Source organism: Quercus suber, unplaced genomic scaffold (genome assembly GCF_002906115.3).
Source record: "Quercus suber isolate HL8 unplaced genomic scaffold, Cork oak 2.0 scaffold_9, whole genome shotgun sequence".
Taxonomy (NCBI): domain Eukaryota; kingdom Viridiplantae; phylum Streptophyta; class Magnoliopsida; order Fagales; family Fagaceae; genus Quercus; species Quercus suber.
The window spans coordinates 1202400-1219793 of record NW_027069475.1 but is presented as its reverse complement, the minus strand read 5'-3'; the positions used below and the strand labels follow the sequence as shown (position 1 = coordinate 1219793).

Below are 17394 nucleotides of genomic sequence, written 5' to 3'. Positions count from 1 at the left end.
TTCGATTGATCGAAAAATACATTCGATCGATCGAATGAAACAGTCATTTTTAAACAAATTAAAGCACTTTTTCGATTGATCGAAAAACACACTGGATCGATCGAATTGGGCAGAGACTCACTAAAATTTGAGAAAAATCACAGTTTTGAAAGACACAAACCTAATTTTGAAAAACAACTCCTCAAAGCATTAACCAAAGAAAGCAAAATGCATGAGTATGAGATGGAATGCTTTTTCAAAAACCCAAATTTTAACCCAATTTTCTCAAAACAAATTTCAATCATTCTCCCATTGAAATTTTCTTAAGCAACAAAATGTTCTGCACAAATCTCAAGATATTTTCAAATTTTTCAAACTTGAAACATATTTTGCATCAAAATCAAGGAACTTTTAATCTTGGATGGCCACAACAAAATCACACACAATATAATGTACCAAGTTTAGCAAAGAGTAACTTGTGTAGTGTGTGCAACTAGCAAAAGCTTGAGATACATGTGAGGTGATATGTGAATAGCAATCAATCACAAAGTCTACACAATTCATCACATAGAATTTAAAAGAGACTATCACCTAAAGAGTTACATCCTATAACTCCCACATCTCCTAGAACAAAAGCTTGCAATCATGTAAGTTTCTTGCATTTTTGCCTCTTATTTGTATGAGATGGCATTCAGCCTAATAGTACACACCGGTTTGAATTAAGTGAATTGGCATCAAGCCTAATAGTACACACCAGTTTTAATTTAATTGAGGCTACACCTTATGTTCTTTTTGTGCATGTGCTACACTTTCTCGAGCACAGAATCTTATGATATGCACTAAGGTGTTCATGATTGGCTAGTGAACAGTGGTGAGATGGTTATTTATGCCTTTCTCAAAAGGATCAAGTCCGACAGTCAAATAACATGTGACTTCAAGATTAAGACAAAGTGATAAACACCATAAACATCTTTCCCACACAACATGCACTACAAAACTTCAACTAGTAAAGTGCAATAAATAAGCTTATCAAAGCTAAACAAGGTACATAAACATGTTATGTAAAGATAATATGGCCAATCCTTGATTATAAATCCAAGATATATAATACAAAACACAAAAATCTTTTTGGTTTTAACAAACTTTATAACCAAAAACAAAAAGCACATATTATGCTAAATGAACAATGCAAATGCAATGCATGACAGTGCAAAACTAAGCTATAAAGGTACACAAACAAGAAATATCAATTTCTTAATTAACCCTTGAGTACATGTACAAACTAGTACATACTCATTTAAAATCAAAAATAGCTTAGCACAAACTATTCAAGTTTCTCCACAATGTCAGGCATGTTCTAAATCAAGAGAGATATAAAACTCATGTAATCCTCAAGAAAAATAAAACAAGACACAAAATAAAATATTTTTGTCTTTTTGAAATTTTTCAATGTTTTTGGATTTTTTTTTTTTTTAAAATAAAAAAAACTTAAAAAACAACACAACAAAAACAAAAACAAAACATGTCCACAAATAATTGAAAGAATTAAATCAAGGACAAGTTAGCAACACTCACCTTGGAGGATCTTTTCTCACCCATTTAGCACGAGTATTCGGCTTTGTAGGTGAAAATCCATGAGAAGTAGAGTGCATTTGAGGAATTACACCAATCTTTTGAGAGAGACTGAAATCCTGCAAATTCCTTTCACAAGCCAACAAGCTCAAATTTTTCAAAAGAATATGAAACAATTTATATGGACTTATGGCAGGAGAAATATCATCACATATCCTAGATTGAAACACAGAATGCTTAAATTTCAATTTATGACAATTAGGACGAATGTGACCATGAACACCACAAAAGTGACAAACAGGAACAAATTTAGGAACATCAGTATTCCTAACAGCAAATCTAGTCTCAGATTTTGGTTTTTGCCTCAACAAAAACAGTTTGGTCTAATATGACCAACAACACCACAAGGTGACAAGTAGGCACAAAAACAGATTTATTATGCTCTCTAACAGTAGGATTAGACTTAGGTTTAGAAACTTCAGCGTCTACATCAGAACTTTTACCTTTGTCTAACCTAGCAAAATAAGCCTTCTCTTTATTATTCCTCTTAAAAGGAGGGATATAAACTTTCTCAGTTTTAGGCTTAAGAGAAACAGAAACACTTCTGTTATCATCAACAAGTTTGGTATTAGACAAATTTTCCAATTTAGCTTCAGCCTCAGCTAACTTTTGTTCCAAACTTTTCATCTTCTCATCTTGAGAGGAAATTTGATTTCTCAAAAATTCATTCTTTTTATTAGACTCATCTAATCTCACAATCAAATCCTCTTTTTCAAGATTAGCCAATTTAAACTCTTCTTTAATTTCTTAGAAATTTTCAAAGATTTAGATAATTCCTTACGAAGAGTTTCAAAAGCATCAAAAAATCAACAGAAACAATAGTGTCCTTTTTATTCAAAACATCACAGGCATCAATAAAATCAGCAGAAGCATGAGCAGAAAGACACTTCAAATTATCCATGATAACAGGGGTCAAGGATCAGCTCTTAGATCAAAAGATCTACAACAAGAAGAGCTACCTGCTCTGATACCACTTGTGAAAATTTAGACCCCTTAAACACACAGATTGCGTAGCCTAGATTAATTAGCCAAGTTGTTACTTAGTCAAATTAAGCAATTCTAGGTTAAAACAATCCAAACAATCATATCAAGAATATAAACAGCGGAAAATAAATAACACAAGATATGATCACCCAGGAAACCACACGGTAAAAACCTGGGGAGGATTTGACCCACCGATCCTCAAGGCTAACCTGAATTCACTATGAAAGAATTGAAGTTCGTACAAAAGGACTACAAGCTCCCCGCTCGACTTCCTAATGCTACCCACCAGTAGAACTTCCTGACACGACCACGCGCAGGCTCCGAATCCACGGACTACTTCTTTCTTGAATTCTTCAATCAGCTACAAGCTCCCCGCCGAGCGGGGAGCTTGTAGTCCTTTTGTACGAACTTCAATTCTTTCATAGTGAATTCAGGTTAGCCTTGAGGATCGGTGGGTCAAATCCTCCCCAGGTTTTTACCGTGTGGTTTCCTGGGTAATCATATCTTGTGTTATTTATTTTCCGCTGCTTTATATTCTTGATATGATTGTTTGGATTGTTTTAACCTAGAATTGCTTAATTTGACTAAGTAACAACTTGGCTAATTAATCTAGGCTACGCAATCTGTGTGTTTAAGGGGTCTAAATTTCCATCAGAAGGTTTTTGCTATGAGTTCATCTACGGGGATTGTAGAGTCTAGGGGCAAAAGTTTTGTACTAGATCTGAAACTTCTCTTTACTATAGTGGATTTCTTTTTAGGAAGGTTTCCCCCTAGGTTTTTTTACTGTGAAACTAGTTGGTTTCATTGGTTTTCCTAGGTCATCATATTTTGTTTTATTTATTTTTTCCACTGTATGATTTTGACATGATATTGATATTTGTTTGTTTTAACAAGTTTTATTCATAATAAATTTAATTAACAACTTGGGTTTAAAACTTGTTAATTCTATCAACCGGGGTCTAAATTTCCCAACATATAGCATGCGTTGTTTCAAGTTACTAGACTCGTTGTGCAAGGATCTCAGCTTTATGATTAGCAAATTTTTGTGAGGGCAAAAATCTGATGAGTGGAAGATATCTTGGGTCTCTTAGGACAAGCTGTGTAAATCCAAAGATGCCAGTGGCATGGGCTTTAGAGACTTACAGGCCTTCAACCTTGCTCTCCTAGCTAAGCGAGGATGGTGTCTCCTCCAAAACATGAATTCTCTTTTCCACCATGTTTTCCAAGCTAAGTACTTTGTTGGCAAGTCTTTCCTTGATGCTCAACTTAGCAAAAGACCATCCTTTTCTTGCAGGAGCATAATGGCTACTAAGAGTGTGGTGGAAAATGGAATTAGATGGTCTATTGGAAATGGAGACAATGTGCAGATTTGGAACAACAAGTGGATTCCCAATCCTGAAACATACAAAATCACGACCCCTATAAATCCCTTGATGTATAATGAGAAGGTCTTGGCTCTAATTGATAAAGAGAGAGCTTTGTGGAAATCTGAGTTGGTTAACTCCATATTTCTCCCCCATAAAGCTACAACTATTTTGGCTATCCCTTTGAGCTCTACTCTTCCTGAAGACCATAGAGTATGGTTTGGCATAGCTAATGGGGTGTTCTTGGTTTGAAGTGCTTACCAGGTAAGCCATGACTAGCTGACCAAGATTAATATTGGGGAATGTTCGAGCAACACCAGAATGAAGTCGCTACGGAAATCAATATGGAAGCTCCGTTGCCCAAACAAAATTAGAAACTTCATTTGGCAAGCTTGCAAGGACATTCTCCTAACTAAAACTAACTCAGAGACCGCAAGATTCCAGTGGAAGTGGAGTGTGACATGTGTGGGGGCATGGAAATAGTTGGACATGCGTTCTGGGGTTGTGATCTTGCAGCAACGATGTGGCAAATGGCAAATCTCAAGGCTCTTGGCCTCACAGCCAACCCTTCAAATTTCCTCGACCTGTTTTGGTGCGTAAAGGAGGCAAAACTTGACCAAGACCTTGAAGCTTTAGCAACAACGACATGGTTTTTGTGGAACAACCGAAATGCTGTGCGGCATGGGGAAAGCAGCAGAACTACTTTATAGATTTTGAAGCTTCAAGACTCTACCTGGCTAAGTTCCAAAGCCATTGTGATCCCCCTCATCTTCAACACCCCCATGACCCCAGCTTATGGAGACCACCTCCATCAAGATAGTACAAGGTAAATGTTGATGGAGCTGTATTCAAGGAGCTAGGACATTGTGGGATTGGGGTGGTGATTTGGAATGATAAAGGCCAAATAATGGGAGCTCTTAGCAAAACACTCCCATACCCACTGGGAGCTCTGGAAACCAAAGCCAAAGCATCTGAGATTGGCACAATTTTCTCCTGGGAGTTGGGTCTTAGAGAGATTATCCTTGAGGGAGATTCCTAAACTGTTATGAATACCATTGCCAACCAGGGTTATGAATACCATTGCCAACCATGACCTAGGCCCTATTCGATCCAGCAACTTGTTACCGGTATAAAATCCTGGGAACCCAAGTTCAAAGCATGGAGGTCCTCTTCCACGCACAGAGAAGGGAACAAGGCAGCTCACCTCATAGCTAGACATGCCAAGCAGATTTCTAATTGTACTATCTGGGTGGAAGATACTCCCCCTATAATTGTTTCTTAAATCCTTAATGATGTAACTGCTTTGGGTATTAGCCCAGTTTAATGAAAGCTTATTAGCATTCTTATCAAAAATAAGAAAGCAAAAGTTTAATTTGAGGGTGAGAGGAAAGAGACATTGGAAATCTTATTATTTATTATCATTAATTAATCCTCGTTGTTTATGTTACAAATTTAGACCCCTTAAACAACCAGATTGCGTAGCCTAGATTAATTAGCCAAGTTGTTACTTAGTCAAATTAAGCAATTCTAGGTTAAAACAATCCAAACAATCATATCAAGAATATAAAGCAACGGAAAATAAATAACACAAGATATGATCACCCAGGAAACCACACGGTAAAAACCTGGGGAGGATTTGACCCACCGATCCTCAAGGCTAACCTGAATTCACTATGAAAGAATTGAAGTTCGTACAAAAGGACTACAAGCTCCCCGCTCGACTTCCTAATGCTACCCACCAGTAGAACTTCCTGACACGACCACGCGCAGGCTCCGAATCCACAGACTACTTCTTTCTTGAATTCTTTGCAAAACACAAACACCCACGTCTGTGACTTTGAGATCCCACTCAAAGGTTTATCAACACAAACTCTCCTGTTTGTGACTCCAAGACCACCCTTGAAGGTTTAGATCATCAACACCTTTGATGACTAGAGAAGGCAACAACTTCTACAACACCGGATCTTGAGATTCTTCAAGGAATAGCACCGGTAGAAAACATAAGAGAGCTTTTGGGTACAAAACCCTAAAACTTCAAAAGGCACAAGAGGCACTCTAATCTCTCTAAAAAGCTCTAAAAACCCTCCTAGGGTTAGCTTATGATGTCCTTTAAATACTGGAAAAAACGGCTCGCGATTTGGGCTTCAAACGAATAAGTTATGGCCTTTTTACGTTTGCTGATTTTGCTGATCCGCGATTTTCGATCAATCGAAAATTAGATTGGATCGATCGAACCAACCAGCTTGTAACTCATTTGTTTTTATCCTGAACTTGAAGTTTTTGTCTTGGGCTTCAATGTAGACCATTCTAAACTAATGAGACTTAGTTTTTGTCATGTTTTGTCATGGTTTGCCAACATTACAAACTCAAAACCTAACAGTTTACATAAGCTATTAAAGATGGGCTTGGTTTTTTACAATGTATGGTGATTTAGTCGAAACTCTTGGCTACTTTAAAATGTTCTTTTGGGGAGATGACAGGAAGAAGTTAATGTGCAAGGCTATATGTAAGATTAGAGCGCCACATATTGATATATTAATTGATTGATTGATTCTAGTCAAGTCTCTTTAATTTACATCTAGCTAGACTAATTATTGTAATTGTGATCTATACATGAGTTCACATAAATAATATTTGATGAAGTAATAGTTAATTTTGATTATAATGTTTCCCGTGGCATGCGTATATTGTTTTTGCACTTTGAAAAATTTACAAACGATGAACTATAGGCAACAAGTGTGCAGATTTTACCCTGCAATCTATTCAAGTGAGCAAAAATCAAAAGCATACAATGGACTGCACTTGAATTCTTGTCTCTAGGGCATGTGACAATTTTCCTAATGAACAAGTCCAACAATCCTACTTCAAGGGGGCAACCAACACAAATCACTAAACCAAAATTGCCCTAATCATTGTTTATTTTATAATTTTTTTTTTTTTGGGTTTTTGGATCGGACGAGTAGCTTCAATAATAGGATTGATTCTTTTACCAGTTGTGCATATCCTTAAGATTTAATAATATGAATATTAACTTAGCTAGGTGCACTACTATGTGTGATCTGCTCAAGGTATTTGCTAGAAGAGAGTTCAAAAAAGTGCCAATGATGAAGCTAAAGTACAACTAGCAAAATTATATTTTAAACTTAAAATTAACCAAGAATATATATCCAAAGAAAGGGGAAAAAGATAATGCAGCAACCAACAAAACTTTAATTAAGAAGAAAAACAGTAAATTACGGGCAATCAAGAGAAAAAGTAGATTAAGAAAAAAGACAAAAAATTCAACAATCTTCAATGATAATGCCAATGATGAAGCTAACTGCAGCTAGCAATATACTATTTAGAATTTTAAATTAAATTAAACAAAAGTACAGGTATATTCCAAATGATAATGCAGAAATCAACAAAACTGAGATTAATAAAAAAGACAATGACCTAATATTCATGCTCTATTTGGATTCATTAACTTACAGAGTTTTTGAACCCAATTTCCAATTCCATTTAGATTCCTGCTAATCACTGATCTCCTCACCACAATCAGAGTCACCATAGGGCATAAATTCTGCAAGCCTTTCATTAGAACTTCTTTCTCCACTAGGTCTAGCACCTTTGTAATTGTCACGAATTTGCTTTGCTTTTTCACCTTCCGCTTCCACTGCCAAAATGTCTAAATTATGATGGAGAACACCCAAGTCCTCATAAGTAATGATGCTGGTGTTGCTACTCTGAGCCATAGTTCGGTTGAGTTCTTCTATGTCTTTCTTGTATACCATTCGGAATCCGCATTTCTTCACCTCCACACCTAAACCATAGGTTTCAATTTTAATGCCAATCTGACTCAATTCATTTGCTTCACATTCATTCAGTAATTTTATGTCCTCCTCAAAGTATTGAGGAAGTAAATAAAATAGCCAAATATGATCTGATAAAGCAACACTTTTGCCAGGAATGAATACGTTAGTAGCCATTTCTTTTCCATTTGCTATAAACTGACAAGATGGTGAGAATTTAGGAAGAGAGGAAAATACAATGCAAATAGCAGTCCCCATCCAGTCATTACACAAATGAAAAGGTACTTCCATATTCACTTTAGCCCCAATACTTTGATGCCTAAACCACTTTGGAATTACACTTCCAGGAATAATCATGTCATATCTCCAATTGTAAAGACTTGAGTCACATCTACCATGAAGAGAGAGTCCCTAAAACATACAAAGCAGGTTGTTTATATCTCAGAGAGAGAGAGAGAGAGAGAGAGAGAGAGAGAGAGAGAGAGAGAGAGAGAGAGAGACCTGAAGGTGCTTTCTTATCACTGTAAAAAACATGTTAATAAAATCTTCATTATCAGCCAGTTTGTTGCAATTTGTAAGATAAAGTTCTACCTCACATAAAGAATTAGGTTTTAGTAGCTCTGGTACCGTTTGTAGTGAGGTAGAACCATTCCCCATAATAACAACGATACTTAATGGAAGCTTTGGCAATGATTGAAGACTTGTGCAATTCTCCAAATACATCTTTCTCAACTTACATAGTTGATTGATGCTATCAGGAAGGCAAACAAAACTATTTCCACTTAGATATATTTCTTCTAAAGAGAATAAGCAACTAATATCATCAGGGATTGCCTTGAGATTGCAGTCTTCTAGTTTTAATTCAGTCAAAGAAGAACACAAACCCAACAAAGAGGACAATCCTACAAGATTTGGAGCTTTTGGCCTAGAAGAAAAAGAGAGGAGATCATACCAAGATGTTGATTTAAATGATGATAACGCCTTACATCCATTGAAAGATAGCACTTTAAGATTTTTTAAGAGACCAATAGAAGAAGGCACCTCTCTTATAGCAGTTCCACTCACATCCAGCTCCTCTACACTTTTAGCATTCCCCATGTTCTCAGGTAGTCTCTCAAGTTTTGAGCATCCCGAAATATTCATGTCTTTAAGCAACTTCAAATTAAAAACACTGCTAGGTAGACAAGTAAGACTTTTACAATCTCTTACATTCAATAAAATAAGGCCAATCAAATGCCCAATTGATGTGGGTAGTTTAGTAATAGCAGTTCCATCCAAATAAAGCTTTAATACATGTTGCATGTTTTCTCCAAATTCTGGAATCTTTTTTAGTTTTGAGCAACCAGAAAGGATAAGAACCTCAAGAGATTCCATTTCAAACTTGCTTGGAAGCTTTTTGACATTTACACAACCTTTTAGATTGAGAAGAGTAAGCCTAATATGAACCCAAGTTGAAGGGTGAATCTCACGTAAATTTAAACAATCTTCTAGAACCATTTTCTCAAGATTTGGGACTCTCATCAAATCAGGTGTTTGTATAAGGTTTGGAGACTCGTTCATTTGGATGATTTTCAATTTCTCAAAAGGCTATTAAAAGCAAAAAAAGAAAAAAAAAAAGGAACAATTAGCTTCAACAAATTCCTACAGTTTAATGGAACTTAAATATAAATTAGTACAAGGATGCTTAAATTACCTTTGCTCCTTTCCATAGTTGTTCAATGCAACTACGGCACATGTAAAGTTCAACAAGCTCATTTGATTGGAAATTTGATGGCAAAGATTTTGAAGGGTACCCACTCCACTCAAGAAATCTTAAGCTAATAGGAAGATGTTTGGGTTCATTGAGAAGTTGAACATTACAAATTATGAGCAATTTAAGATGATGCATCTCAGAAAAAGATTCAGGATTCCAATATGCCTTTTTTGATTCAGGCAACTTTAGAACTATGGCTTGAATTGCTTCTGTTCCCTAATAATCATGAACAAAAGGGATTAGTGAATTGCAAAATGTATGATTATCGAAACTACTCTAAGTTGAACTTATATTAATGATATGGCAGGGTATGTGCTCAACTCTTACCGTATTTTTTGTTAGCACATTGTTAATGTCTTCAAATGACCACAAAATCTTACGCTTTCCAGGCTCTTCAGGAAACCCTACATGAGCTATTTTCTTGCCCATTTCTTGTAGCAAATCATGCATCCACACTCGAAGGTCATTCATTTTTATTAGAGATTTCTCAACTAGAACCTCTAATCCAACATGAGGGTAAAGACCAAGATAATCTAGTTTCTCTACTACACTATTTGTGTCCTCATGATTGAAGAAGCATGCAATACATAGGAATATTGTTTTCTCCGTTTCGTGTAATCCATCATAACTTATTTTAAGTGCTTGGAGAATTGCAGGTTCAGGAAATTCTTTAAGCCTAATTAATGTGCTTTTCCATTGATTGATGCTTCTTTTGAACAAAAAGGAACCAAAAATCTCAATAGCTAAAGGAAGGCCTTCAGCATATTTTATGACATCTTTGGACTGCTCTAAATAATCTTTGGGAGGATGATCTTTATTAAAAGCTTTCAAACTCAAAAGATGAAGCGCTTCACCATGATTCAATTCTTCAACTTCGTATATTTCATCTACTTGAAGTATATGTAGTAAATGCTTATCTCTTGTTGTTATGATAACTCTACTACCAGAACCAAACCAATTATGATTCCCAACTAACTTTTTCAACTGTTCTAATTGATTTACATCATCAAGAACTAGTAGAATTCTTTTATGATGTAATCGATTCTTGATCACAAAAACTCCCTCATCAACATCTTGAATACTTATACTTTTATTTAATATTTTTCTAATAAGTTGTTGTTGCAAATGAATTAAACCATTTTTTTCACAAACCTCCCTAACATTATGGAGAAAGCAACAACCTTCAAACTTCTTCAAAACCATACGAAAAACAACTCTAGCAAGAGTTGTTTTACCTATTCCTGCCATCCCCCAAACCCCTATAACGCGAACATCATCAGACCCTATGACCAAACATGACTCCAATTCCTTTACTCGAGATTCTATTCCTACAAGATCTTTTGTATCTTCTAAGAATTCATAACTCAATTTATGCCATAAGTCTCCCACAATATTTTGGATAAATTGTACCTCAGACCTACAATGAATAGAGAATGAAATCTAGTGAATACCACCCATAAATAGGACCAAAAAAGAAAGTAGACATCCAATATTCTCTTTTGATGGATAAACCATGAAAATGTAAATAAATTTGTGCTAGAAAATATTGAAAGAAATTAAAAAAAATGTAAATTAATTATATCAAGTCAAAATAGAAGTGAAGTGTGAACATATATGTCTCTTTTCTACAAGTTCAAAATAAGGGTTAAGATAAGAAGAGTATTTATTTGAAGTTTGAACATTTAAAAGCAAGTTATATGTCAAACTAGATTACCTATCCTGTAGGTGCCACCCTTTGAGATTTGCTACTTCTCTTAAAGCAGCTTTCCATGTTTTCATTTTCTCTATGTCATCCTTGAATTGTTCTTCATGTTTAGAAAAGGCTTGGGCAAAGGTCCCTGTTTGTTTTCGTACATTAGATGGGTCTACATCATAAAAAATTGGCAAAACAGTCGTGGTCATCTCTTTCATGCATCCAATGATCTTTGTAAGTTCATTCAAGCACCATGTTGAAGACGCAAAGTTTTTCGAGAGAACGACAATTGCAAATCTCGATTCTTTTATTGCATTCAAGAGCTCCGATGAAATAGATTTTCCTCTCTCAAGATTTTCCTCATCTCTAAAGGTGACTATGCCCTTTTGTTTTAAAGCAACATACAAATGGTCTGTAAAACTAGTGCGGGTGTCCTCTCCTCTAAAACTAAGAAAGACATCATATTTCCATTGTGGTGTTGAAGATGACGAAGAGGAAGTCTTCTGAGAGCTAATGGAAGACATTGGAAATATGTAGGCTGCAAGTATTGAACTACAATAAAGATTAAAAAAAGGGTACTTTTAGATTGAAATTGAAAGAAAAATTAATAGGAAAAAAAAATTAGAGAAGAAAGGAATGATTTGATATGAATTTTTCATTTTATGGAGGTAGTGAAAGGATGAGATGCAGGTGTATGAAAAGTAAAAACTTACAAATTTGAGAAGTGAATTTGCTGTAGTTGTAAAGCTCAAAAATATCTTAGAAACGACACATGATTCAAGTCCTATTATACAATTGCTTGTTTAAGGAAGGAATGACCATTATTTTTTCTTTAGTTTTTGAGTATGTGAAAGGGAGGTGAGAAGCCTTAATAAAACTAAGGAAAAGTTAACGGATGCCTTAAAGGCATTAGTTTAGAAAATAATTTTAGAATTTTTTTATGAAAAAAAAATTAATTTTTTGACGATTTTTTATATTTCTTATAAAAGTGATATCAAAATTTTTTGACGATTTTTTTATGATATATTAACAATTATCTTAAGACACCCATTAATTGGCCCCATAAAACTAAGGTCACCACAAAATTCACAACAGTCTTACAACTAACTATACTCAATTTGCGGACTACCTGGCACTTTGGCCATTTAAAAAATATATATAATAAATTTTTTTCTTTTTAAAAAAAGAGGAAGCTGGGTAAATTGGGTATTGTAGATTCTTGTGAATTTTGTAGTGATTCTAGCATGGCTGGGCATTCACATCCTCCGTTGTCAGTGAAGTCAACATGTTTGTTTGTTTATTTTTTAAAGAAAGTGGATAACTCACCTTATTAGAGCACTCACTTCTATCTGTGCATAATTATAACAAATGCAAGTTTTACGCAATTTAGAAAAAGTGCATAAATATAAACATTACCCATATTTACGCCTTTACTGCAGCTGTGTACAGTAGTTTTAATCTTTACTACTATTTAAGTGACGTTTTCAATTGAGATTCTCAATTTTTTTGTTCAAAAATACTTCTACATCCTTATGTTTAAGTAGAGACAAAACTAAAAATGACCGCGTACCTTTAGTGTGGTGGTCATTCCACAAGTATAAATGCTTGTGAGTTATTAGGGGCAAAGGTCGAGGTTCAAGTTTTGAGAGAAAGACTTACACATATATACTTAGATTAAATTAGAGTAAAAATTCGTATAAATAAAAAATTAAAAAATTAAAAAAAAAAAGACAAAACAAAAGAAAATTTTGGTAAAAATACAACTCTAACTCCCACTCCCACTAAAATATTATCTAAAAAATAAAATCACTCTCTTATNCCCCCCCCAAATTCTTCCTAGGATCTCTACTTAGTCCAATAGATAACCCAAAGTCCTCAAATAAAATACTAGTTAGCTCTCCCAATTGTCCAAATGATTTGTTGACAATCCAAATATCAATAGACAATAATCCACACCTCAAAGTATCATCTTTTACCACTCATTTCAAACAAAAATTTACTCTCTTTTTTTCCTCATTCTCAATCACAAGAAGACACCTACGGGATTCTCAAAGAAAATAGAAGTAATCACTACTACTTTTCTCCTGCTGATACAAGCCTACACTACCTCATGTTTCTTTGCTCTCATTGTTGGTTGTTCTAAACACATTAACTCTCTTCTCAATAAGGGTAGAAATCAAATAAACTTCTTTCATCTAAAAAAACTATCCATATTTGCTTTCAGTTTCAACTTCTTCTTGTGTCTCAGTATTTCAGGTTTGTTTATTTCTTCAACATCATATGAGCATTTAGGTTTATGCTTTTATATATATGATAATGGTCATTTAGTTTTATGAATATGCTTTGTTTATAAGTTGTTCAATTTGTTGTATTGCTATATGATAATATATTATATCTTCCACATCACCATTTTTTAAAAAATTGAAATTAGGAGCTGAATAATTCATTAAAAAATAAGAAAATTTTCAGCATTATGGATAATGATGGTTGATGGTGCTTAAAATAATAGTATGCAAATTTTTGTATATGTGTATGATAAAATAGACTGCTTTTTGTACTTCATTTATCATAATATTTAAGATATATGACAATATATCAAAATTGATAATTTTTTATTTAGAAATTTATGAATTATGATATTTCTATCAATATTGTAATTTGGTCCCCTCAAGTACAAATTTCTAGCTACGCCCTTGTGGATAACGAGGGGGGGGGGGGGGGGGGGAGGGGGAGGGGGTGAAAATTTAGAAAAAAGTAGCACAGGAAGAAACTAAGTTCAGAGAGTTTGAAAGTTTGAATAAACGTGTGGATGTAGTAGATTTTCAAATGTGTGATAGGTGTGAGAGAAAACCTGTAAGTGTAGGATAGGTTGGAAAAAATATCAAGTGGGCAATGATATTTTTACCCAATGGTGACTTACTTTTTCTTATTTGACAAATTAAAAATAACTAAAAATGGTTTGTAATTATTACCCTTTACCTTTTTATGGGTTTTTTTTTTTTTGGTTGAATTTTGTTAAGTAGTGTCCAAAAGTTGGTAAGTTAATATTTAATGTTTAACTATTATATAACTTGAAATACGACTTTTTAAGTGTGGAATCTTGCACAGCTCACATTTCCAAATCATCCTTTAAAAAAAATCACAAACTATCAATATATATATATATATATATAATCTATTTAGAAACAACCAGGAACTACCCAACATTGCAAAAGGGTATATACTAGTATTGACAAAGACATGAACTTTAAAATATTAATAGTAAGTGGTAATGGAGCGGAGCTCGTAGAGAGATCTCTAAAAAGTCAATAACTTCGATCTTTTTAGGAGAAAATGAAACAAAGATTAATTATCCGATTCCACAGGTAAAGGCAATTCCAATCATGAAACTTCCTACAACTTTCCTTAACTCTCCAACATAAAATTATAATATTTTTCCTCTTCAATTATTGTCTCTCTATTTTTTTCTCTCTCAAACTGAGCACAGGGAAAGTGTTTTTTCTACCAACAATCGTTCAAGCCAATTCGCATCCTCAAGGTACTCTCTCTTCTCTTATGCAAAGTTTTGTGTGAAATCTCTATTTTATTTATTTATTTATTTATTTATATGTTTCAATTCTCTTTGGATGATGAGCAAGCATAGGGAAAGGGGAGGAACAAATAGATTTTTTTTTCCTGGGATTTCACTTTTGTTTTATAGTATCTGAATTTCTCCAGTCTTATACCAACTGTGACAGTTAAATTACAAACGTTTTTCTATTAATCATATTATATTAAAAGCTAACCGTAAGCATTTTCGGAAATAGTGGTAAATCTGACATAATTTATATTATTTTGCAAAAACTAAATGGATGCGTAAAAATTCTATTTTACAAAAATTCATGTCTATTCTACAAAAAAAACTTTTTTTATTATTTATTTTACACTTTTTTACTAAACATCCGCACAAATTATCTATTTTACAAATTTATTCAATAAAATATTCCTTCTACTGCATTTTTTATTATTTTCCTTCAACTAGTTATCTCTCTCTCTTCCTATCTCTTTTCCTTCGATCCTTATCCTCTCGCTCTTCCTATCTCTAGAATCTCTATCTTACAGTTACAGAGACTCAATTTATTCCTCAAAAAAAAAAAAGAAAAAAAAAAATCGTAGCCCAACCACAATCTCCTGCCATCATCCAAGGCACTTTCACAAATGCAAGAGCAAGAAAGATGACCAGTTCACCACACAGCATCACACAAACAACCCAGAAAATTCCAAAAAAAAAAAAATTCATAGCAACACCCATAAACCCAGAAAATCGTAGCAACCCATAACTTACAAAATTTCATACCCATAAAGTCATAAACCCAGAAATTTCATAGCCATAAAAATGCAACCTACAAAGCTAAGAGAAACCCAAAATCAGCCATCTTACCACCAATCAACCCCAAACAGAAAATTAATCAGCCACCATTGTTCCTCCACCGTTGCAAATACAGCCATCAATGAATCTCAACGAAACTTCCAAAACCCACCGAAAGAAACCCATCTCCAGCTTGACCCAAAACAAATCTGCACCCATCCTTACTCTATAACCTCCTTACCACCACCAGAAAATCCAAATAAGCCCAAGCTCTCCCAGACCTTGGTCACCGATGATGGAGAAGAGAAGCAAGAGAGAACAGGAGGGGGGGGGTGGGCGGCGGTCATTATTTTTTAGGGGGCCATAGCCTTTTACTTATTTTTTTGCTATCAAACTCATAGCCTAACAGTAGAAGAAATCAAAATTTTGGAGGGGCCATGGCCTCCCCAAGGGACAATGTAGCTCCGCCCCTGGTTATTCACTCCCTCTCTCTATCTCTCTCATCAATATGGGTACATGCAAGTGCAACTGTGCAGGAGTAGCAAACAAAGGCTGAAGCAGATAGATCAAATCATTGTACATTTGCTTCATTTTTGGGCTCCTTCCTCAATACAAAGATAGGAGATTTGGTGTTTCTGGGGTCACGGTTGGTGTCTTAGGCTTCACCACTTCAAGCTTGAGAGCATTTTCAAGATCAAAATCTCTCCTCTCAAATTTGAAACAAAATCTCTCTCTCTCTTTTTTTTTTTTTTTTTTTGAAAAAACACAGCATCTGAAGTTTTACTGAAGAACTGCTAAAAACCGGTTTAACCGTAGTGGTTTCCGGTTTTGCCGGTTAAATCGGTGGTTTCTGGTTTTTCTTCTATTTTCAATTTTTAACAATAACCAGCCGGATTAGTGTTTGGTTCCCGGTTGAACCAGCCGATCTGGTTCGGTTTTTAAAACTATGGGTTTGAATGAGAAAATAGAGAAAAGTACAACAACAAGGAAGTAGGTGGTTTAAACTCATGGGGCTCGTGCTGGCTAAGTCGGTCCATCAAACGCACTTAATCCCTAAAATATACTAATGTTTTGAGAAAGAATGCCAAGGATAATGAATTGCTTTTTGGCACATCGAAACAAAAGGAACAAGAACTACACAAGAATAAAAGAGTACAAAATTAGTGTCAGAGAATGTCTCTCTCTTCATGGTTAATTGCCTTGTTCCTAGAAATCCATAAACCATAAAATAAGACAAAAGACAGGGAGAAGTACTTTATGTTCTCTAAATTGCCCTTGATACCCCTTTAGCTAGCTCTTGATCCATGCCTGAATCGATTAAGGTTGAATGAAATTAATATTAAGGGACATATCAAACCAGATTGCTGTAGATGTTGAGGGGAAACAAAATGGCATATGGTGTATCGTTAACACATAGGACATAATTCCTGAGTCCTGATATATCTTCTCGAGCCTACAAAAATGGTTCAAAGCTCGGTGTCCTCACAAGCTTGTGTCAGTAAGATCAATAACAGACTTGCTCGCTTGGTTTCTACAATTCCTAGCATGCAACAACCATTATACTTTTTCAACCAAATAAGCCACAGAGATAGAAAGATTCCTTAAAACTTAAAAGCATGTCAAAAGCATAAAAGTCATATGGTAAAAACATGCATAATTAAAGAGCAATACTATTTGTAGGGTCAAGATTTGTAGCCCAAGCCCAAAAGGTAAGGGATTGGAGCCCAATAAGCCCAATACAATGAATTTGTAGAGAGTGGGTGAAAGAACTGGGCTGTTTGTGAATTAAATAACAGTTAATCAAGATTTTAAAGGATGAATCAGTGCGAAAACACACTTAAAACTTGAAT

The 17394-nt window shown here is 34.7% G+C and overlaps 1 protein-coding gene across 1 annotated transcript in view; it reads right to left on the bottom strand.

The window, feature by feature from the left end:
• Positions 1-7573: 7573 nt before the first annotated feature.
• Positions 7574-17394, bottom strand: part of LOC112030150 (disease resistance protein Roq1) — an 83768-nt gene continuing 73947 nt past the window's right edge. The window contains exons 2-6 of the mRNA XM_065776680.1: positions 11218-11748; positions 9831-10920; positions 9444-9719; positions 8703-9337; positions 7574-7761 (exon numbers count right to left, since the gene is read on the bottom strand). Of these exons, the coding sequence (XP_065632752.1) occupies positions 7680-7761; positions 8703-9337; positions 9444-9719; positions 9831-10920; positions 11218-11720 (2586 nt within the window). The 5' untranslated portion in view covers positions 11721-11748 and the 3' untranslated portion in view covers positions 7574-7679. The remainder of the gene's footprint in view (positions 7762-8702; positions 9338-9443; positions 9720-9830; positions 10921-11217; positions 11749-17394) is intronic.